At 43.6% G+C, this 23,603-nt stretch overlaps 1 protein-coding gene across 2 annotated transcripts in view; it reads right to left on the reverse strand.

The window, feature by feature from the left end:
* The window catches only part of SGPL1 (sphingosine-1-phosphate lyase 1), a 74,491-nt gene that overhangs the window by 27,964 nt on the left and 22,924 nt on the right, over window positions 1–23,603 (reverse strand). The window contains exons 3-5 of one of the 2 annotated variants that reach the window (XM_049789148.1): window positions 14,529–14,691; window positions 10,772–10,839; window positions 707–854 (exon numbers count right to left, since the gene is read on the reverse strand). In XM_049789148.1, coding sequence (XP_049645105.1) covers window positions 707–854; window positions 10,772–10,839; window positions 14,529–14,691 — 379 coding nt within the window. Of the gene's footprint in view, window positions 1–706; window positions 855–10,771; window positions 10,840–14,528; window positions 14,695–23,603 lie in introns of both variants that reach the window. The other variant, XM_049789147.1, reaches the window with a different exon arrangement.

Raw genomic sequence — 23,603 nt, forward strand, 5'->3', positions numbered from 1 at the left:
TTTAATTTATTTTGCCTTTTGGGAGTCACACTCAGTGGTGCTCAGGACTTACTTGGCTCTGCATTCAGAAATCACTCCTGGGGCTTGGGGACCATATGGGATGTCAGAGACTGAACCCTAGTCAGCTATATGCAAGGACCTACCCACTATCCTATCACTTTGGCCTTCCATGATTTTTTTTGGTGACAGAATTATGGTGGTTTTTATTTTTTCCCTTATGCAGATTTTATAGCTCCTATAGATGAAACTGCATTTCATTTTTATGACATGCATTCTATTTGGAAAAGGCAATTCTATTTTATTCAACAGATGAAAAGAAATAGACTAAAGTTCAGTGTCAGATTTCTTTGCCTTAGAGATGAAGGAGACACAGGTATAATTTGTAAAATCATAGATATTATTTGTGGAGGTCAAGGCTGGAGAGATACTACTTGCCTTGTAGGGCATTTGCCTTGCATGCAGCCAACCTGGGTTCAATCTCTGACACTCCATATGGTCCCCTGAGCACCACCAGAAGTAAATCCTGAGTTCAGAGCCAAGGGTAACCCCTGAGCACCACTGAGTGTGGTTCCAAACTAAAATGTGGAGTTCAATCAGCCTGTAAGATCAAGACTGACTTTCTGAGTACCTTGTACTTAACCTATGTCCACTGTTGAAAGGGCCCCAGGAGGGCCACACTGAGGATGCAGCCTGGAACAGTACCCACCCTTAGAGCTATATTCCTTGAGCCTCTCCAGAACAGCAGTTGGGCTGAGGCCTTGGGCAGGCAGCACTTTCACGTACTCTCGGTCTACTTGCAGGAAGGACATGTTCTTGTTGAGGTCCTCCTTGGCCTTGTTCACCTTCTCCTGGATCTGCAAAAGCAAGACACGCCAAGTTAAGGGAAATACAGAGAACCTGGCGGAGGGATAAAGAAACAGTGATGGCACCAAGTACCCACTTAGGGCTGTGGAGTTTCCTGTTGGGTGTTTCTCATAGGCAGGAGTACTGACAGGTATACTGCCAGGTGTACCCCTTACTCTCCCCCAAAAAACTTAATAAAAATAGAAATGTGCTGACATTTGGACTGTCTGTCTGCTTTCTGGAAGGTGTAAGTTTCTCAGACGTCTTGTCAGTCTTTGTTTAATTTTTAATTTTTTTTATTTAAATCATTTGTGATTTCAAATTTATTACTAGTTGAGTTTCAGACATACTGTGTTTCAGTCAGTCCCACCACCAGTGCCGACCTCCCTCCATCAATGTTCCCAGAGTCCATCCCATGTCACCATTACAGGCCTGTTTTTAAGTTTAGTAGTTCAAATTTGGGTCCATGATTTCAGTGCTATTGTCTCTGTGGCTTGGTTATTTAGTTCTGTCCTTTCTGACCCCACCAAGGCACCTGAGTCACCTTGGTACCTGGCCCCCGTTATTTCACATCTGTCTTTCTCCTCCCCCACCCAATCTCTTTCCTTCTCCTCTCTATACTCAGGGGCCAACAATGTTCTCGATATTCCCTCACCTCTATCTGAACCACTGTCTCACCTATTGTAGTTCCTCTAAGCATAACATACAGTATTTGTTTGGGGGCCAGACCCAGCAGTACTCCTGAGCTACTTGGCATAACTGCCCCCCTGGCAGTGCTCAGGGAAATAAGCAATGCCGGGGGACAGAACCTGGGCTATCTGAGAAATCTGGAAAGTCTTTTTTTTCTCTCTGAAGGCCCAGTCTTTCTGCTCTCTCTTCTGCCAGACTGGCATAACCACAGCTGAGCCTGACTCTGCATTTGCCTCAATCAGCTCTTCCCTCAGGGCTGCACCTGGACTTTGCACTGGTCTTTCCAGTAGATGCCTGTAGTCTATCGAAACAAAGGTGGAGCCAAGAGATAGCACAGTGGGGATCACAAACACCAGACCAGGCAATTTGGGGCACACATTTAACTGCTGAGCTATCTCCTCACACACAGCCGCAGGATCCTTAATTGTGATAAGAGGGAAGAGCATCCTGTCTGTGGCATAATAACCAATGATGGCCACTTCTTTCCCAGCTTTGGAGACATGATCTTAAATTAATTCACAGGCAGGACCACTGTGGAGGGCTGACAAGCAGTGACAAAAGATTTAGGCAAGGGGGACACAATGGAGGAAACTTCCATACCTTATGAAGCTTCTTTTAAGCTTCATAAGAGACAGAAAATGCAAGAATAAGAGACAGTGGGCAGGGGGCGAGAGTGATAGCACAACAGGTAGGGCATTTTCCTTGCATGTAGCCAACCCAGGTTCAATCCCCAGTATCCCATACGGTCCCCAGAAAGAAAAAAAAAGAAAGAAAGAAAGAAAGAAATGCTGGACAGGGGCAAGAGGTGGAATGATAGGTCCTGTGAGGAGAGGCCAGAGGGTCGGGTTGCACACAGAGGCCACGGGCCACAATCCACGAGTGTCCTGGAGGAAACATTTCAGCAATGTTTAAGGTCAAGCTGATGTGTCAGATTTCCTTACAACTCAGATGTTCTCATGTCTAGCTGTGAATTCAGACAACACTGGAAATCCCCTTACTTATGCCCCTTCCAGATATTCTGTAGCAGTAGAACAGTGGCAGGTAGAAATGATCACTGGGAAAGGTGAGCAGGCAACCTATGGTTGGGTGTCAGTCAAGTTCTAGATAAATTATTATGCTTTGGGGGATGGAGAAATAGTACAGCAGCAATTAGGATATATGTTAGGTTCCTTCTCTGTCACCACCTCGAGGTCCCCCCGAGGTCTGCAAGGAATGCTCCCTGAGCACAGAGCTATTCTAAGCTCTGAACACCCAAGTCTGTGAGTCCAAACAAAACTTGTGAATTGTTCCTGTCAACAGGAAAACATGCAGTAGGCCAGCCAAGTTCCCATACATAAGCCAGATGCTGTTACAGAAACAGACCAAGAGCCTGACCAGTATTTCCCCATCCCCATTCTTGCCTCAGCCTCTATCCCATTATTCAATGTTAATTTCTTCATTGAACTGATTTCAAAACTCAATGAAGATATATTTATATACTTGATGTCATCTTTCCCATTAAAAGGTAAGTTCCATTGAGGAAGGAACTTAACAGTGTTTACCACTTAGCACCAGCACTGGAGAGAGCTTTGAGCCCACAGATGCTCAACAGACAGGGTTTTCTGATTGGTAGGCTGGTTTGGGGCCACAGTTAGCAGTACTCAAGGCTGACTCCTGGCTCTGTGCTCAGGGATCACTCTTGGCAGGGTTCAGAAAAACAAGAGATGCGGGGGATGGAATGTAAGGTCAGCCCTCAGCAAGGCAAGTGCCCAGCCCACTGGACTATGCTGCAACTTCTTGGTAAACATGTTAATTAAGATGATATGGTTAGGGGCCGGAGAGAAAACACGGAGGTAAGTCATTTGCCTTGCATGCAGAAGGTCAGTGGTTCGAATCCCGGTATCCCGTATGGTCCCCCAAGCCTGCCAGGGGCAATTTCTGAGCGTAGAGTCAGGAGTAACCCCTGAGTGCTGCCAGGTGTGACCCAAAAAACAAAAAAAAAAAAAAAAAAGAAAGAAAAGATGATATGGTTAGGGGCCGGAGCAATAGCACAGCGGTCAACCCAGGATGGACCCGGGTTCGATCCCTGGCATTCCATATGGTCCCCTGAGTCTGCCAGGAGCAATTTCTGAGCACAGAGTCAGGAGTGACCCTTGAGTGCTGCCAGGTGTGACCTAAAAGCCAAAAAAATAAAAAGAAAAAGAAAAAGATATGATTAGTGAACAGAACACAGCACATATACACATATTCAAAATAACTTTGTTTCTGAGCTGCAAAGTCCCCTTAAAAAGTCAAAAAAGGGGGCCAGAGAGATAGCATGGAGGTAAGGCATTTGCCTTGCATGCAGGAGGTCATCAGTTCGAATCCCAGCGTCCCATATGGTCCCCCGTGCCTGCCAGGAGCAATTTCTGAGCCCGGAGCCAGGAATAACCCCTAAGCACTGCCGGGTGTGACCCAAAAACCACACACACACACACACACAAAAAAAAAAAATCAAAAAAGGGAAGGTGGCGCTAGAGGTAAGGTGTCTGCCTTACAAGCGCAAGAACTGCGGTTCGATCCCCCGGTGTCCCATATGGTCCCCCCAAGCCAGGGGCGATTTCTGAGCACATAGCCAGGAGTAACCCCTGAGCGTCAAACGGGTGTGACCCAAAAACAAAACAAAAAAAAAAATAAAACAAAAACAAATCAAAAAAGGATTATATAGTTTTAAATAATGTTCAATTATGTTATTTGACCAATCTAAGAAGGAGTTTCAAGACCAGAGATACAGCTCAGGAACAAGGAATTCATGAGTTTGACACTCCAAGAAACCTAAGACCATGTGACCTCCTGGTGCCATGCCTGGGAAGCCCCAAGCTAATTCTACTAAGATGGCCTTGGTTGTCCTCAACACCATAGGACCTGCCAGCTCCACAATGGACCAGCAGGCCTGTTGGTTGTTTCCAACCAACATTTTTATGGTAGTACAACTGCCATCCAAGTCACAGTTCAATGACAGTACAAATGCAGAATTGTCTGGTAGGCTTAGGAAAACTACAAAGCCTCCCTCAAATCCTGCACCTCTAAAGGCATATGCTACTATTGTTACCTTCCTGCTCCCAAGATAAAATCTATGGTTCCACTGCTCTCTAAGATCACAAATCCTAAAAACTTGAGGAAGGACTCAGGTACTTTGTGTGGACACACATAGAAGTTAATAGTCACAGTTTGTGTTTGTATTTTCCAGGTTGTTGTGGCTAAGTTACAGACGTGACTGACATAGGAAGGGACCATTACCATAATTGCATCCCTGGCCGAAGCAAGTGAAGATTTGGTGAAAGCCTGGTGAGTTTCTGCAGTCTTACGTCACACCACTTATTGGAGGGTCTCTGGGCCTGTTGAGTGCTACTTGGTGTCCCATAACCACCACCAAATTGGAGTAAGTTCCCAAGCCTTAGCATTTTTCTGACCCTAAATCCGAAGGAGAAAATTGTGACTATAGACAGAAAATAACACGTTTGTTGATCTACGGAGAAAGCTGTTATTCTTTTAATTCTAGTCCATTTCTTGTTCCTTTCTTCTCCTCTGTGTCTTACTGCAAAGGCTAAGGCAGATATACTCAAAGGGCTGAATGACTTAAAGAGCAAAGAATTATTCTTTTTCTTCATCTCCACTCCAGCATCCCTCCACTTTCCCACATAAAAGGCACATATAAAAATAATTGATTTAAGAAAAAATAGAGATGAACAAAATAGATTAGAAGAAAGAAGAAAACAAATAAAGAAAAAATAGGTAAATAAATTGGGCCAGCACATCAGAGAGAAAAGGTTTCCAATTTCTAGGGACTTCATCAATGGCAGGGGTGAACTTTGCTAAATTTTTGGATAGACATAATTTTCATGTTTGCTTGCTAAGCAATATGATAGCGAGCACTGTAAGAGGAGTCTACTTTATGTAGTATCCTCTCCTGTCTTGTGCATCAAGGTTCATTTCCTGAAAATAAACTGATAGCATAGGCATTATGTTTTAATGGTAACATCGTTTGAATTGGAGAAGGAGAAAAAAAGGAGAAGTAAAATTACAAAATAAATAAATGAAAAAGAAAAGAAGAAAAAGAAAAAATAAGATTAAAAAAAAGAGAGAAGGGACAATAGTAATCTGCAAAGACATAATCATTGAGTGAGGCCTGCAACATAAGTGCCTTGTGTCTTGCCTAGTTCAGTGGCCTCCATGGTCATAAGCTTTAGGTCATAGTAGAAGACATAATCATGAAGTATTTTATCAAGCTATTGTCAAATTGAGAACTGTATATGAAGTCTAATAAATTAGAGCACTGAATTTTTCTGAATTTTGTTCATCTACCTATTTTTCCTTAATTCAGTTATTTTTTAAGCGCTCTGGCTCATCCCATTATGGGTCAGAACTCCAACCACAACCTATGAATAGATTTCTAATGTCTATATTTAGAATAATTTTTCTATGTTTAGAATAATAATGTCTATATTAGAATAATTTCGGGCCCGGAGAGAAAGCACAGCGGCGTTTGCCTTGCAAGCAGCCTATCCAGGACCAAAGGTGGTTGGTTCGAATCCCAGTGTCCCATATGGTCCCCCGTGCCTGCCAGGAGCTATTTCTGAGCAGACAGCCAGGAGTAACCCCTGAGCACCGCCGGATGTGACCCCCCCAAAAAAAACAAACAAATGGCCCGGAGAGATAGCACAGCAGCGTTTGCCTTGCAAGCAGCCAATCCAGGACCAAAGGTGGTTGGTTCGAATCCCGGTGTCCCATATGGTCCCCCGTGCTGCCAGGAGCTATTTCTGAGCAGACAGCCAGGAGTAACCCCTGAGCATCGCCGGGTGTGGCCCAAAAACCAAAAAAAAAAAAAAAAAAAAAAGAAAAGAATAATTTCTAATGAGTTTGTATGCAGTGGGCTCCTCTATGTTTGCCTAATCTGTATTGTAAGCTGTCCATGCATATATTATAGATAGCCCTGTTAAATATTATTCCCTCCCCCCGCAATTCAGAATTCCTTCTATTCTCTCACCCTCTCAATCCTGATCCATTACCTCCTCTTTTTAATCCTCTTAACCCTCAGTTCCTAATTCTTTAGGAATTAGGGCTGTCAACCTAACCCCATTAAGTTGCCACCAATACCAAAAGCAAAAGGACATCCTCTCAATCCCTCATCTCTTGCTCCGGCAAGAAGCTGCAACCACCACTCGTGCTGACACAATCCATGCTGCCCTCTTTCTATCCCCCACCCCAATGTGGACTATTGCTTGCTACTGGATTCAGCTCTAGAGAGATCCCCAGCTTGAGGACACTACCTGATCCCTTACGGCTACAAACCATTTCTCAGACTTAGTTAGACCACAGTATAGGATGAAACTGTGCCCTGGATCTCATCCTCCTCCCCACAAGATTATCTCAAAATACTTAATGATCTAAGGGCAGGAAGCCCTACCACATCACCTAAAGATGAGATGATATCAAAAGACACTCTGTCCTTTGATCAGTGCAAAAATCAAGATCATTAAAATATAGAAGACTGATTACAACAATCATGACTAAGCAAAATTTCTGGAACCATAAAGAAAGACTAACCTAGACTCCATCCTAGGATCTGTGCAAAAGCCAAGATCTCCAATTACAGAGGACTGACAGTGATAACCACAACCAAGCAGAACATTACCTGGAACCACAAAGAAGGACTTTGGGGTTTGACAATGAACAGATACGAAGCCTGTAATTGGGCTCATGACAATATGTTTCAACAGCTGACACATCCTATATCTCTTAGGCCAAAGGAATTTCCTTTCTAATTTCCTCAATACTTGATGTGCCTATGCAAAACAAAATAAAACTTTGCCATAACAGTCCCCCTCTTTTTTTTTAAATTCATATTTATAGCTTCTAGACAGGGGATCCTATCCATTTTCTTTTCTTTTCTTTTCTTTTTTGGGGGGTGGGGCACACCCGGTATGCTCAGAGGTTACTCCTGGCTATTGCACTCAGAAATCACTCCTGGGTTGGGAAACCATATGGGACGCCAGGGATTGAACTCAGGTCCGTCCTGGGTCAGCTATGTGCAAGGCAAAGACCCTACCACTGTGCTTTTGCTCCGGCCCCCCTTTTATTTTTTAAATCAGAACCATAGAACATGAATCATCTTGTTCTGCTTCATATTTCTATGTCTTCCTACAAACTGAAAAATAAAGTGTATAGTACCAGGGACAAAGCAGTCTCTTGAGCATTGAATGGAAATAAAAAAATGATCAGTCTTAAATACCAACTCAAAGCTAATGACAATAGAATCAAGAGACCCAAACCACAACAAGCTATACACAAAAGGGACATGTTACATTAGCAGTCCAGGGAGCTAAGGGTGGAGGTATGGAATGCATGCTGGAGGCAGAGGGAGATCATCACTGGTGGTAGGAACTGCCCTAATTCACTCTCACTGTGTACCTTCAATATGACTGTGAAAGATTTGTAATTCACATTGGTCTCAATAAAAATTAAAGAAAAATAAAAGAAAGAATGAAAGAAAGAGAAAGAAGAAAGAAAAAGCAAGGAAGAAGGAAGGAAGAAAGAAAAAGAGAGAGAAAGAAAGAAAGAAAGAGGGGCCGGGTAGGTGGCGCTGGAGGTAAGGTGTCTGCCTTGCAAGCGCTAGCCAAGGAAGGACCGCGGTTCGATCCCCCGGCGTCCCATATGGTCCCCCCAAGCCAGGGGCGATTTCTGAGCACATAGCCAGGAGTAACCCCTGAGCATCAAACGGGTGTGGCCCAAAAACCAAAAAAAAAAAAAAAAAAAAAAAAAAAAAGAAAAGAAAGAAAGAAAGAAAGAGAGAAAAGAGAGAGAGAGAAAAGGGAGAAAGGAAAGAAAAGAAAAGAAAAGAAAAGAAAGAAAGAAAGAAAAAAGAAAGAAAGAAAGCAAGATATAAAGAAAGAGAGAGAGAGAGAGAGAGAAAGAAAGAAAGAAAGAAAGAAAGAAAAAAAAAGAAAGAAAGAAAAAAAGAAAGAAAGAAAGAAAAAAGAAAGAAAAAAGAAAGAAGAAGAGAAAGAAGAAAGAAAAAGAAAGAAAGAAAAAGAAAGAAAGAAAGAAAGAGGAGAGAGGAGAGAGAGAGAAGAAAGAAAGAAAGAAAGAAAGAAAAGAAAGAAGAAAGAAGAAAGAAAGAAAGAAAGAAAGAAAAGAAAGAAAGAAAGAAAGAAAGAAAGAAAGAAGAAAGAGAGAGAGAGAGAAAGAAAGAAAGAAAAAAAGAAAGAAAGAAAAAGAAAGAAAGAAAGAAAGAAAGAAAGAAAGAAAGAAGAAAGAAAGAAGAAAGAAAGAAAAGAAAGAAAGAAAGAAAAGAAAGAAAGAAGAAAGAAGAAAGAAAGAAGAAAGAAAGAAAGAAGAAAGAAAGAAAGAAGAAAGAAAGAAAGAAAGAAAAAGAAGAAAGAAAGAAAGAAAGAAAGAAAGAAAGAAAGAAAGAAGAAGAAAGAAAGAAAGAAAGAAAGAAAGAAAGAAAGAAAGAAAGAAAGAGGGGCCGGGCGGTGGCGCTGGAGGTAAGGTGCCTGCCTTGCCTGCGCTAGCCTAGGACGGACCGTGGTTCGATCCCCCGGCGTCCCATATGGTCCCCCAAGAAGCCAGGAGCAACTTCTGAGTGCATAGCCAGGAGTAACCCCTGAGCGTCACAGGGTGTGGCCCAAAAAAAAAAAAAAACGAAAGAAAGAAAGAAAGAAAGAAAGAAAGAAAGAAAGAAAGAAAGAAAGAAAGAAAGAAAGAAAGAAAGAAAGAAAGAAAGAAAGAAAGAAAGAAAGAAAGAAAGAAAGAAAGAAAGAAAGAAAGAAAGAAAGAAAGAAAGAAAGAAAGAAAGAAAGAAAGAAAGAAAGAAAGAAAGAAAAAGAAAAGGCACATATAGGGCCTGCTTCTGGCAGGCAGACACTTATGAGGCTCTTAGCAAGGTGGTCTGAATGGAGTTTGGATTCACATGGCTTTTGGCTGGACAGAAATGACATACTAAAAGGCAGGCAGCTGGGCAAGGTACAGGAGAGGAGAAAAAGCAGTTAGCCAGGGTTGTGCCTAGTTTTTATCTGGAGAATGATAAGGAGCTAGGGGGAAGGGGAAGGATCTTACTGTCAGCAAGGATAAGGGCAAAAGGGATGAAGAATTCACAAGAGAAAGGGACAAAGAGAAAGGAAACAACCTACAACCAGCATATTTAGCCCAGATCTGATCCTCTACTTGTTTCTGTAAGGGACATGTCCTAAAACATGCCAATTAATGCTTTCATAGAAGGTTTGGCCTGCAAAGCCCTCATGCCTTTTGCCAAAGCCTCATCTATAGCCACTAAAGTCCCCAGCCCCCAGAAAAATACCAGGGAAGTCCTCCCTTAAACATTAGTAAAATGACGTTAACAAATGTAGGTTGTTGAGCTAAAGTGATAGGATAAGATGTTTGCCTTGCATTACTTCTTGGGCTCAATCCCCAGCATTCTATATGGTCCCACAAGCACCACCAAGAGTGATCCCTGATTATAGAGCCAGGAGTAACCCCTGAACATGATTGGGTGTGGCCCCACACAAACAAAAAATAGATTGTTGAAATTGTCTTTTGCCTCAAAACAACTTCTGGGGTTTACAAATTCTCAGAATTAATGTTACAACAATTTGGCACTGAAACCCATGAGGTGACACATCTCTGAATTTAGTGTAAAGATTGCTTAAGGAACAAGGTCACTTCTGTTGGGGTTTCTCAAGTCAAATTCACCCTGCACAAATGTCTCATCCCTCCTTTGGTCAAGAATGAGGGAGAAAGTGTTTCTCCAGTTTAGCAAGTTCAACACTCCTAACCTCTGAAGTCAGACAGGGCGGGTTTGTCCTGGGCATTGCAAAACCTTAGCAGCTTCCTTGGCACCAACCACTAGATGCCAACAACCAATCCTACTCTCGAGAGATAGATCAAGGGGTGGATTGAAGGTACTTCAAGAATAGATTGAGGATCCAAGAATAGATTGAGAGATCCTGGACCTGGTGATGCGAACCTCATGGTTCTGTGCTCTGCCCCCTGGAAGAGGCTGAAGCCAGCCTTGTCTTGGGGGACCCTATGGTACTAGAAACTAAACTTGGGGCCCCATAGCTGCTCCCTCATTTGCACCATCTTTCTTAAGAGCATGTATTCTCTCCTGTTTCTACCACCAGAAATGTCCCCCAAACATGGTCCAGTGGTAGTTAAGTTCAGTCCATAGACATACAGAGGCCGGATGTCATTCCAGGAAGGACAGGGGAGATTCACGCACCTTTCGGCCAATGATGGGGAACTTCCTCATGAGCCTAAACCATTTCTTTTTAAACCGAGACCATAAACCTGGAAGAAAAGAAACAGTCCTATCAATTCAAGTTCCCTGGCCATGAACTTCACAGCACACACAGTGGACAATTCACTCATCCACCTCCTTCACAACTTTATTTGTCTTCAGGTGGCAAAAACAGAGTTTATTTCATTTCCATTAAAACCATTGTTTTTGTTTGTTTGTTTGTTTTTGAACCACACCCAACAGTGCTTAGGAGTTACTCCTAGAGATGCTGGGGGATTCTGGAGATTAAACCTTGGTTGGCCGTATGCAAGGCAAACGTTCCCTTTTCTACTATTGCTCCAGCCCCAAACCATTGCTTTTTCTTTTCTTTTTTTTGGTTTTTGGGCCATACTCAGCAATCTTAGGGTTACTCCTGGCTCTGCACTCAGAAATCCATCCTGGTGAGCTCAGGGGCCCATACTGAATGTTGGGGATCAAACCTGGGTTTGGTTGCGTGCAAGGCAAACATACCCTACCCACCGTACTATCACTCTAACCCTCCAATTATTTTTTAATTTAACAATTTTTTGAACAATTAACCTATTTGTGTGCACAATTACACATAATAATGGAAAGTCTCTTATCCGCATCTCTCGTCTGGCCCTCATCCTAGCATGAGATAATGTCAATCCGACTTCTAGGAACATTCCTTTCCAGAATTCCTTTATTTATATAAAAGCAAAAATAAAGAAATGTTCTAGAGGCTAAAGGAATGGCACAGAGGGCAGGAATGTAGGCCCACATTCAATCCCTAGTATCAAGTGGTTCTTTTATATACAAAACTTAAAACTTTACTAATAATTCCATTGACTTTGCTCATTTTGGGAGAGCCAAAGCAATAGTATAGTGGGAAGGGCTTTTGCCTTGTATGATGCCAAACTGGGTTTGATCCCCAGCATCCCAAATGGTCCAGAGCCTGCCAGGAGTAACTCGAGTTCCACCAGGAGTAGCCAAAAAAAAAAAAAAAAAAAAAAAAAACCACCACCACAACAACAAAAAACAAAAAAACAAAAAAAATGCCAAGTACATTCTGATACTGTCCAAGACCTTGTTTTTCTCCTTAGGAATATATTAAAGTAATCATTGTTTTTACTAGAGGGCCCTGGCCCACTACCAGAGAGATCTGGCTGGGATCTGCTAGTCTAGTACTGTGGCCTAGCAGTGCATTAATAAAATAAATTTAAAAAAAATTTTAAATATTGGGGCCAGAGAGATAGTACAATGGGTAAGGCACTTGCCTTGGGGCCTGGAGAGATAGCACAGCGGTGTTTGCCTTGCAAGCAGCCGATCCAGGACCAAAGGTGGTTGGTTCGAATCCCGGTGTCCCATATGGTCCCCCGTGCCTGCCAGGAGCTATTTCTGAGCAGACAGCCAGGAATAACCCCTGAGCATCGCCCAGTGTGGCCCAAAAACAAACAAACAAAAAAAAGGCACTGGCCTTACACACAGTCAACCTGGGTTCAATTTCTGGCATTCCATAAAGTCCCCCAAGCACTGCTAGGAGTTATTCCTGAGTAAAGAACCAGGAGTCAGTCCTAAGCAACATCCAAAAACAATTGAAGAAAAATTGAGGACTGGAATGATAGCACAACAGGTAAGGTGTTTTGCATGCAGCTGATCTAGGTTCAATCCACAGCAATCCATATGGTCCCTCAATTCTGCTAGATGTGATTTCTTTTTTAGTTTTTGGTTTTGGGCCACACATGTGATGCTCAAGAGTTATTCCTGGCTATGCGCTAGAAATCACTTCTGACTTGGGGGACCATATAGGATACTGGGGATTGAACCCAGGTCTGTCGTGGGCCAGCCGTATTCAAGGCAAACACCCTACTGCTATGCTATCACTCTGGTTCCTGCCAAGATTGATTTCTGAGCACACAGCCAGGATTAACCCCTGGAAACTGCTGAGTGTGGCCCAAACCCCCCCCCCAAAACCCAAAATATTAGGGCACTCTAATACAAGGTCAAAAATGCACTCTTCAGACTTCACACAAATTTTACACCTCAATTCTTTTATTAAGCCTACTTCACTGTGAAGAGTGGCAAAGAATCTAGGCGCATTGTTGTTTGTGGTGTCATCACTAGAAACTGGGAGTGCTTATCATGTCTCTTGACACAGCAATTTGACTCAGTAGCTGAACTATGGACACACTGCGTTAAAATCAGGACCATAAAGCCCTGGTCTGTGCTGGCAGACCCACAACAAAGACCATGAGCAATAAGATATCACTGAACAATGATCCCTAACCCCGCCATCCTCCTGACACCTGCAGTTCTGGCCTAACCCCCGTGTCTGTCCTGTGCTCCAACAATAGTACTCCCCTCAACAGGGATTCAGAGTTTCAAGTCTCAGCAAAATTTCTCAGGAGTTCAGACTTTAGACTCCTCTGGGCAATATACGAAAGAATGTTAACTTGATCAGTAATTGTGGGTGGGGGGACCTCCATAGAGCAAAGTGCTAAAATAACTTGGCAATGCTATCATAATTATCTTCCATCTCTGGAGAAGACAATTTTATCTACAACGAAAATAAAAACTGCATGTGAGGGCCAGAGATAATACAGTGGGTAAGGCACTTGCCCTGCCGGCGCCCATTCTGGGTTTGATCCCTGGCATACCTATGGTCCTTCAAGGCACCAAGAATGAGCCAAGAGAAGGCAAGAGTGAGGCCCAAATCAAAACCAAAAAAATCCAGGGTCCAATCACCAACACTTCAAAATAAATACACTCAGACTGCAAGTGGCAAAATAAAAACAGTGTTCTGTGTGAGTATGTTTGTTCTACTTTATGAAACTACAAGTGTTAAAAACTAGATTAAAAAAATGCTACCAATTGGTCATTTGTTTTAACCTTAAAAAATTAAACACAAAAATTAATTCCGGGCCGGGCGGTGGCGCTGGAGGTAAGGTGCCTGCCTTACCTGCGCTAGCCTAGGACGGACTGCGGTTCGATCCCCCGGCCTCCCATATGGTCCCCCAAGAAGCCAGGAGCAACTTCTGAGCGCATAGCCAGGAGTAACCCCTGAGCGTCACAGGGTGTGACCCAAAAACCAAAAAAAAAAAAAAAAAATTTATTCCGATGTAAAAATCATACAGATGTGGAAATAGTGAGGTGAAAAAAGGAAATTTAAATGTCAGGTAAAGGAAAATTGACCAACCGATCACTAGCAGCTGAATCTCACTGATGTCTATAAGTCACTCTCCCAAAAGTACTATTATTAGCTCAGGTATAGAAGGGCACAGACCCCTGAACATGGAGCACTGGCACTAAGCTTTCTCTCAGAGCCTGGGGTAGGACCTGGCGAGGTAGAAGGCCTTGACTGTGGGCCTGGCATGAGTTTCAGCCAAACATCACAGAATTTTCACTAAAAACAATAAACTAGAGTGAAAGCAATCTGGGCCCTGCTTGGGGGAGTCTGTGAGCTCCGGTTATGTGCAGGCAAGAAACTGGAACTGAAAGTGCCTCTTCTAGCTTGGGTGAGTGGCTGTGCAGTCTCACAATGACTCGCTTCTAAAAAGCGCTGATATGCCTGGCAAGTTCAGAAAAATCTGTGAAAGTAGTTGCCCTGGGAATGACGACTGAGTCAGTCTGACAAGGATTCCACCCTCAATCCATGAACAGATTTTTAAAAGTCAAAACCAGATCCAAAGGCAAAAAAAAAAAAAACACTTGGGAAGTATCAAGGGCCAGTCATACTCACTCTCAGGCTGGAAGACAAACTGGTAGAGCCATACCACCAACAGGGTCCAGAGCACGCTCCAGGCAATCAGCTGCCATGGCTCATACTTGGTACAGTGCCCATTGACGTAGTTTTTGGCTTTTGTGGAATAGACCTCCAGAATCTCAAAGTAGGGTTCGAAGGTCTTCTAGAAAGACAAAATTACATTCAGAAATCACATATGCTCCTAGTTTTTCCCAGCTGTCAGTATTCAAGGGCAAAAGCCATCTACAATGTCACCCTATGGCTACATATCTATCATGACTCAAGCCCTACAAAGCTCTCCCCCCCACCCCCGCCAGTCCCTCCAGTGTGCACTGGCTCTTACTAGTCAAGTGGAATTGGATGTAACTATTTGAGGGGGGGGGCACCTAGCAGCACACATGGGTTACTCCTGGCTCTGCACTCAGGAATTACTCCTAGCAGGTTCGGAGGACCATATGGGATGCTGGGAATTGAGCCCGGGTTGGCAGCGTGAAAGGCTCTTGCCTTGCTGTGCTATTGCTCCAACCCCAATTTGGATCAAGATTTTTGATCTTCTACCTAATCTGTAAAATAAAAGCTCAGCTAGATCATCACTTCCATTCTAAAAAATGGTTCTTCACCATTGTTCTTGGTTGCAGGCTCTGAAAAAATCTCAACCTGAAGGACTTTCCCTCCTCTACTTTATTTGAATGTTTTCCACCCTCTAAAGCAGGGGTCCTCAAACTTTTTAAACAGGGGGCCAGTTCACTGTCCTTCAGACTGTTGGAGGGCCAGATTATAGTAAAAACAAAAATTATGAACAAATTTCTATGCACACTGCATATATCTTATTTAGAAGTGAAGAAACAAAATGGGAATAAATACAATATGTGGCCCGCGGGCTGTAGTTTGAGGACCATTGCTCTAAAGGAACAGCAAACTGTTTCCATAAGGATCAGAGAAGAAAATATTTTAAGTTGTGCAGAAGGCCAAAAAGGCTGGTACCAACTCAGCTTGGCTCACTGAGCACAAACACAGTCCCAGCTGGGCAAACATATGCACCAGGAGCCCCAGAATGATTTCTTGACACACACTGAAACCCAATTCCACCTACTGTAAAAACAATTTCTTTCAGCAAAATTCAAAAATTCCATCATGAGCTCCTGGATGGTGCAAAAAACAGGCAACAGGTTGGTTTTGATACATAGGCCATATGACCGATGAAGTCTATTCAGAGGTCCTTATCTGATTAAAAACATTCTTTAAATTTGTTTTTAAATACATTTGGAGATTGAATGATAGCACAGCACAGGAGGGGGCATTTGCCTTGCATGTGGCCAACCTGGGTTTGATCCCTTGGCATCCTGTATGATCCCCAGAGCCCACCAGGAGTTATTTCTAAGTGCAGAGCCAGAAGTAACCCGAATACCACCAGGTGTGGCCCAAAAACCAAAACAACAATAAATTTTTTTCAACACACAGCACAAACAAACAAAAATCTGTGGGCCAGAGCAGTGGCGCAAGCAGTAGGGCATTTGTCTTGCACAGGCTAACCTAAGATGAACTGGGGGTGGACTGTGGTTAGAACCCCAAGTGTCCCATATGGTCTACCAAGCCAGAAGCGATTTCTGAGCACATAGCCAGGAGTAACCCCTGAGTGTCACCAGGTGAGGCCCAAAAAGGAAGGAAAGGAGGGAGGGAGGGAGGAAGGGAGGAAGGAAGGGAGGGAGGGAGGGAGGGAGGGAGGGAGGGAGGGAGGGAGGAAGGAGGGAGGGAGGAAGGAAGAGGAAGGAAGGAAGGAAGGAAGGAATGGAAGGAAGGAAGGAAGGAAGGAAGGAAGGAAGGAAGGAAGGAAGGAAGGAAGGAAGGAAGGAAGGAAGGAAGATCTGAACATTTACTAAAATATGCCACTCACAAAAACGAATCTCTTCTATTTAATTTTCAAAATTTGTCTGTGCCTCTTAACAGAATTTATCACACTCTGCCTTGCAGCCCACGTATATCGTTTATCTCCCTGAGCATATGGTGGATTCTAGACCACAAGCTCCCAGGGTGCTTTGCACAAAAATGCCCATTATTCATTTATTTTGCCAACACTTACTGAATATCCCCTCTTGTGGTCAGAGCAGGTAGGGTGTTTGCCTAGCATGCAGCCAACCTGGGTTCAATCCCTGGCACCCAGATGGTCTCCTGAGCCCTGCCAGGCGTGACCCCTAGCAGAGAGCTAGAAGTAAGGCCTGAACACGTCCTAGTATGGCTCCAAAACAAAACAAATCAAACATAAACATCTCCAGTGTTTTTTAAGCATTAAAGTGTGTGTGGGAAAGGGGAGATATTAATCTCTATCCATATGTTATCTATCTGGTTACTATATATTCATATTATAAAAGCACAGATTCTGGGGCTGGCGAGATGATGCTAGAGGTAAGGTGTCTGCCTTGCAAGCACTAGCCAAGGAAGGACCATGGTTCGATCCCCCGGAATCCCATATGGTCCCCCCAAGTCAGGGCCAATTTCTGAGTGCTTAGCCAGGAGTAAACCCTGAGCATCAAACAGGTGTCGCCCAAAAAACCAAAAAAAAAAAAAAAAGAGCACAGATTCTTTTTTGGGGGAGCGGGGGCCACACCTGGCAGTGCTCATGGGTTACTGCTGGCTCTGCACTCAGAAATTGCTCCTTGCAGGCTTGGGAATTGAACCCAGGTCCATCCTGGGTCGGCCACATGCAAGGCAAATGCCCTCCCGCTGAAAAGCACAGATTCTTGCTCTTACATTTGTGTATGCAGGTATAAATGCTTGGGCATACATATGTGTTTAAAATGATACATATTACCAAAAAGACAGACGTGAAATATGACTGAGCAAAGTCAATGAAATTATTAATGATAAAGTCGAAGGCTAGTTAAAGAGTGAAAGAATTATCTAAGCAGAGAAAAGCATTGGTGGGGGATGAGTTCTGAAAGATAAAGAGAAAAGAAGGAACTAGACAGTATGTAATGAGACCAAACCCTAAGCCTCTGATGACAGAAGTAGATTAACAAGCAGTAGAGAAAGTGAGAGACAGGAAGGGTAGGGCAGGCTGGGAATGACAGGGTACAGTGGAGGGCACTGGATAGTGGTAGTGGCCTCAAAGGGCAATAACTTTGTATATTAAGGCTGCGAACATTAAGATTATTGTAATCAAGTTACAAAACTTCAATTAAAAAAAAATTCGGGGCCGGAGAGATAGTGTAGTGCGGGTAAGGCTACATGCACATGACCAACCTTGGTTTGATATCCAGCACCCCATTTGATTCCCCTGACCCCTGCTAGGAGTAATCCCTGAGTGTAGAGCCAGGAGAAAGCCCTAAAGCACTAGCAGGTATGGCCTCAAAATAAAACTTCTGAAAATAACAGGAAGGAAGGTTGGTTCTCTATGCAAAAAAGAAGTTTCAAAGAAAATAGAGATATTTATATCAGGAGAGAGATAGTGGCTATAAATGCAGAGACAGGGTGAGAAAGGCAGGACTTGGGGTGTGTTTTAGAGAGCAAAGAGCCAGACATACACTCTGGAGTGAATAAAAAACTGGGACTATCTGGGGCCAGAGCAATAGCACAATGGGTAGGGCATTTGCTTCGCACACAGCAGATCCGGGTTTGATCCCCGTTATCCCACATAGTCCCCCGAGCCTGCCAGAAGTAATTCTTGAGTGCAGAGCCAGGAGTAACCCCTGAGTGCCACCGGGTGTGACCCAAACACCAAAAGCAAAATCAAAATAAGGCTGGAGATGGGGCCGGAGTGGTGGCGCAAGCAGTAAGGCGTCTGCCTCTCCCGTGATAGCGTAGAATGGACCACAGTTTGATCCCAAGCGTCCCATATGGTCCCCCAAGCCAGGAGTGATTTCTGAATGCATAGCCAGGAGTAACCCCTGAGCATCACTGGGTGGGGCCCAAGAACAACAACAAACGGCTGGAGGAAGGACATGAAAACCTAATTAAAATGACCTTGCAGAGATCAAAATGACCAAATGACCTGAGAGATAGTAGTCTGGTTAAGGTGCTCACAAGAAGCTAAGCCCAGATCCCAATTTAATCTCTGGCATCACATATGGCCTCAGCAGAGTAGAATGACCCCACATCACAGAGCCCTGAGTAAGCCCGGTTAACCCGAGGTGTAATCAAAAGCCCTTCCTCACCCGCCAAAAAAAAAAAAAGAGGAAAAAAGCAGAGTGGAAACATAAATTGACAGGTATTTTTTTTTTTGTAAAGTGCTGTTAGTATCTATTCACATTTGAAATGATATATATTCATTTTGACTTCAAAATTCTGTACCTACTTTGTACATATATACTTTGTATATAACTAGGCCTACTGAAGTATTCTATTCATCTCTTTATAACAGTTACAGAATACAAATAATTTCCATGTACAGAGAAATCATTAAGTGACAATACACATACTTTATAGCTATACTATGCTGCATTAAAGAAAAATCTCTAAAACATACTTTTGACTTGAAAAAAAATCAAATTGTAGAAAAACTAAAAGGATAGGTCTTGGGGCCGAAAGATAGCATGGAGGTAGGGCATTTGCCTTACATGCAGAAGGACGGTGGTTCGAATCCCAGCATCCCATATGGTCCCCAGAGCCTGCTAGAAGCGATTTCTGAGTGTAGAGCCAGGAGTAACCCCTGAGCGCTGCTGGGAGTGACCCAAAAACAAAAAGGATAGGTCTTTTTTGTTTTGTTTTGTTTTGTTTTGTTTTTTGGGTCACGCCGGGGTGCTCATGGTTCACTCCTGGCTGTCTGCTCAGAAATAGTTCCTGGGGGCCGGGAAGGTGGCGCTAGAGATAAGGTGTCTGCCTTACAAGCGCTAGCCAAGGAACGGACCGCGGTTCGATCCCCCGGCGTCCCATATGGTCCCCCCAAGCCAGGGGCGATTTCTGAGCACATAGCCAGGAGTAACCCCTGAGCGTCAAACGGGTGTGGCCCAAAAACCAAAAAAAAAAAAAAAAGAAAAGAAATAGTTCCTGGCAGGCACGGGGGACCATATGGGACACCGGGATTTGAACCAACCACCTTTGGTCCTGGAGCAAGGCAAACACCGCTGTGCTATCTCTCCGGGCCCCAATAGGTCTTTTTTATTGGTGGTGGGAGAACAAATGTGTCAGTGCTGGGAACAATGAGATGTATCTGTGAGTAAGTTCAGTTTCATGTGTGGGTTTTTTAATTGGCATAGTAGTCCTATTTCATTTGTTTTTAAGATAATTTAGCAATAGATAAATAAAAAGTTGACAATTTTTAAGAGGGTTACTGAAATCATCCCAGGAAATAAGTAAACTGAGTTTCATCTTAAGCACTATGGAATTGAAGAAGATCATATGGATATCATTGGAGTTTTGAGGGGATTTTGTTTGTTTAGCCTTTTGGGCCACACCCAACAGTGCTCAAGGCTGACTACCTGTGTCTGTGCTCAGGGATCACTCTTGGTGATGCTTGGAGGGCCATATATGGTGCCAAGATGTGAACCAGGGTCAGCCGCATGCAAAACAAGTGCCTTAAACCCTGTCATTGCTCCAGCCTGAGCCATATGGATTTGAAAGACATTTTTGGAGGTGGTAAAAATTTAAAAATAAAAATAAAGAGCTTGTTAACTCACTTGATTTAGAAAACATGGAGTAAGAGAACAGACTATAGAGCATTTCAAAATTTCAAGTTCTAGTTTGAGAGACTGGGGTGTTAAGTGGTATTGCCACAATGGGGAAGAGAAGTAGGGAAGTTGAAAAACAGAGAAGAGATTGTTGGGACCTGAGTTCTGAACAAGGCAGGACGCCATTTTGTAAGAACCACATGACAGAACATCACAATCCTATTTCCATTAACACCGCCCCAAGCTACCTGGCCATACCAAGTAGCCTATCAGGAAAGGTCAAGGGAGGAATAGGAAGGTACTCCTAGACAATAACCAATCATTATAAAGATCATCAGGAAAAAAATGGGAACCTCCCTATATAATCTTCCTCATGACCTTGGGCAGGATTCATTTCCTTTGGGAGATGACTCTGCCTAGCCAGTTTGGGGGGGGGGGCTTTTTGGGCAGATGAATTAAAGTATTAAACTGCATTCCCATGGTTGGAGTGATAGCACAGGGGCAAGGTGTTTGCCTTGCCCTTGGCTGACCCAGGACGAACTTGGTTTCAATCCCCGTTGTCCCATATGGTCCCCAGAGCCAGGAGCGATTTCTGGGAGCATAACCAGGAGTAACCCCTGAGCGTCACCAGGTGTGGCCCAAAAAACAATAAATAAATAAGTTTGTTTATTCTTATTCTAGTTGTGTGGTCTTGTCCTTTGGAGTCTGGACTCTAACAAGATTTCTCTGAAAAAGCTAATGATGTGCTTCATGAATATGTACAGGCAGTACTGTGGTAGGAGCTTGGAAACTCAGGAGGTAGACCAGAGGCCCCATAAATGTTAGTTGAAAACATTCATCCTCTTAGCTATTATTAAGCCACAGTCTAATTATCATTAGGCAAGTACTCGGCTCCCCAGAGGGGAGCCCATGGAAACAACTTATCTGCAACCCCCTCTTAGTTCTTGGTGACCATTCCCCAGGGCCCATAGTTGCAATCAACAACCTCAATCTTGCACAGCAGGGAGGAGTGGCAGGCAAGTGCTTCCACCAACCAAGGCATGTCAGCATTTCCAGAGCTATGTGAATCATCCAAGTGTGAAAATTGGAGTTAAACCAGATGGGTGAAGGGTGCAAGTGAATTAAGGGATAAGAGAAACATCAAATTAGCTATTTCCTTCCTCGTGATACTAGTTGCTAATTCATTCCAAAACGAAACGATAACAATGTCCAAAAAGGATTGCACCAAGTTTATGAGCCCTTTAGAGCAATGACTAAGAAAAGTAGTATCGCTATTGAAGAGAATTTAATGGTTTAAAGCCCATTCAGTTAATGAAGGTAGTCCTTGCTGATATTTTTAGGATTATGTTCAGCAATATAATTTTCTTGGGAACTTCCCCAAGAGGAAAGATGCGTCTTTAGCTCTATACTAAGCTCCTCCCTAACTGGGAGCCTTCTTTCTTTTCCTTATATATTTTTGTCTGTTTGACTGTTTTTGTTTTTGAGCCACACCAGGCAGAGCTCAGGGATTTCTCCTGGCTCTGCGCTCAGAAATCACTCCTGGCACGCTCAGGGGGAGCCATCTGGGATGCCAGGGATTGAACTTGGGTCTGTCCCAGGTCAGCCGAGTGCAAGGCAAATGCCCAACCACTGTTATTACGCCAGCCCATTTTTCCTTATACTTTCTAAGAAACCTTTTCTATTTCCTTTAAAAAAATTATGATAATGGGAGTCCTTGAATTCAAAGTCCTTGGAAATCTCCTTAAGAGGAAATAATATTTCTGCATTCTCTTCCTCCAAACACTGAATGAGGGGCTGGAGAACTGGGGAGCCTGGGATCAATCCCCAAGAATAAGCGGCTCTTGCTCCCTTGCAAAGCAACCCCAAGAGCAGCCCTTAAACACTGCAAGATATGACACCCTCCTACAAAAAACTAAAGCTGAATAACACAGACCCTGAACAAATTCTAGAGAGTTTTGTTTGGTGATGGTGATGGTGATGGTGATGGTGATGGTGATGGTGATGGTGATGGTGATGGTGATGGTGATGGTGATGGTGATGGTGATGGTGGTGGTGGTGGTGGTGGTAGTGGGGGGGAGAGAGAGAGAGAGAAAGAGAGAGAGCATGCACATGTGTATACGTGTTTGTGCGCGCACGTGTGTAAAACTATTTGGTTATGGAAATTACAATTTCTGGTTACTGTAGCAAGTACATGCCTAGCAGGTAGGTGTGAGCCCTGAGTCTGAGGCAGGACCCTCACAGATCTCCCCTCCACTACCAGTGTGATCTTGGGGTCTCCACATCCTGCACTGCCTGGTACACATCAGGCCATCCCTCCCCCACCACAGGGTTCCTGGGACCTGATGTTTGGCTCCTATTGCATAAGATAGAGAAATTGCATCTCCTGGCCTCAGCCCAAAGTTCCTCTAAGTTACTCCCAAACAAACCAAAGCAAACACCAAAGTTCCCTCTTCGGTGAAAAAGTACCCAGGACACCCTACTGCAACACTGGGCTCTGGGGGTACCATGTGCTATCTCTGGAAAAAAGATGAGCATGTCCTTGGGGACTTAACAAATGGTACAAATCCCAGACTGGGCCCTGATGAAACACACCAAACCCTAGGGAAAGCAGAGAATCAAAATGCTGAAGGAAACTTTAGGTATCAATCCCACATTTCCACTTTTGAAGGTTCCCTAAATGCAGGGTTGCCGGCAATCAGGGAAACTGGTCAAAGGGGGAGGGAGTCTTCCAATTTAATGCATAACCCCCCTATTCTGTTCTTCTTTTCTCCAGTTCTTCTCCAAGTGCATGAGCACTTGGCAGGGAGCTACTCATAACCTTCCCAAGAATAGGATTTTCTTTCAGACCTTAATGGTCTTTGCAGCACCTACCTTAAATATATGGTACAGTTCATAGCACGCTCAAATTGTATAGCTAGGTCATGGCTAAAAATAAATATCTAGAAGGCACAAAAACTTAAATAACTATAATGACTATCTCCCACCATGTCTTTTACTAAGAGTATTAAAAATGTTGTCTATATATATGTATATATATTTCCAGATTCATCTATAATTTAACACTAGTTTCTGGCTTAACTTAATCTACAAATCATATCTCTGGTAATACAATAACTATAAAGGGTCATTCATGAAGGACTTTGACTGTTCATCTCCACTGATTTACTTGGCCTCTATTTCCTTATCCAAAAGAGAATAATGGGGGCCGGGCAGTGGCGCTAAAGGTAAGGTGCCTGCCTTGCCAGAGCTAGCCTTGGACGGACCGCGGTTCGATTCCCCCGGTGTCCCATATGGTCCCCCAAGCCAGGAGCAACTTCTGAGCGCATAGCCAGTAGTAACCCCTGAGCGTTACCGGGTGTGGCCCAAAAACCAAAAAAAAAAAAAAAAAAAAAGAGAATAATGGTCATGTTGTACCTGTGTCTGTGAGTGGACACATTTGGGTGTTTCACCTCCAGTGATATTCAACAGA

The sequence above is a fragment of the Suncus etruscus genome, chromosome 15 (genome assembly GCF_024139225.1).
Source record: "Suncus etruscus isolate mSunEtr1 chromosome 15, mSunEtr1.pri.cur, whole genome shotgun sequence".
NCBI classification, from domain to species: Eukaryota; Metazoa; Chordata; class Mammalia; order Eulipotyphla; family Soricidae; genus Suncus; species Suncus etruscus.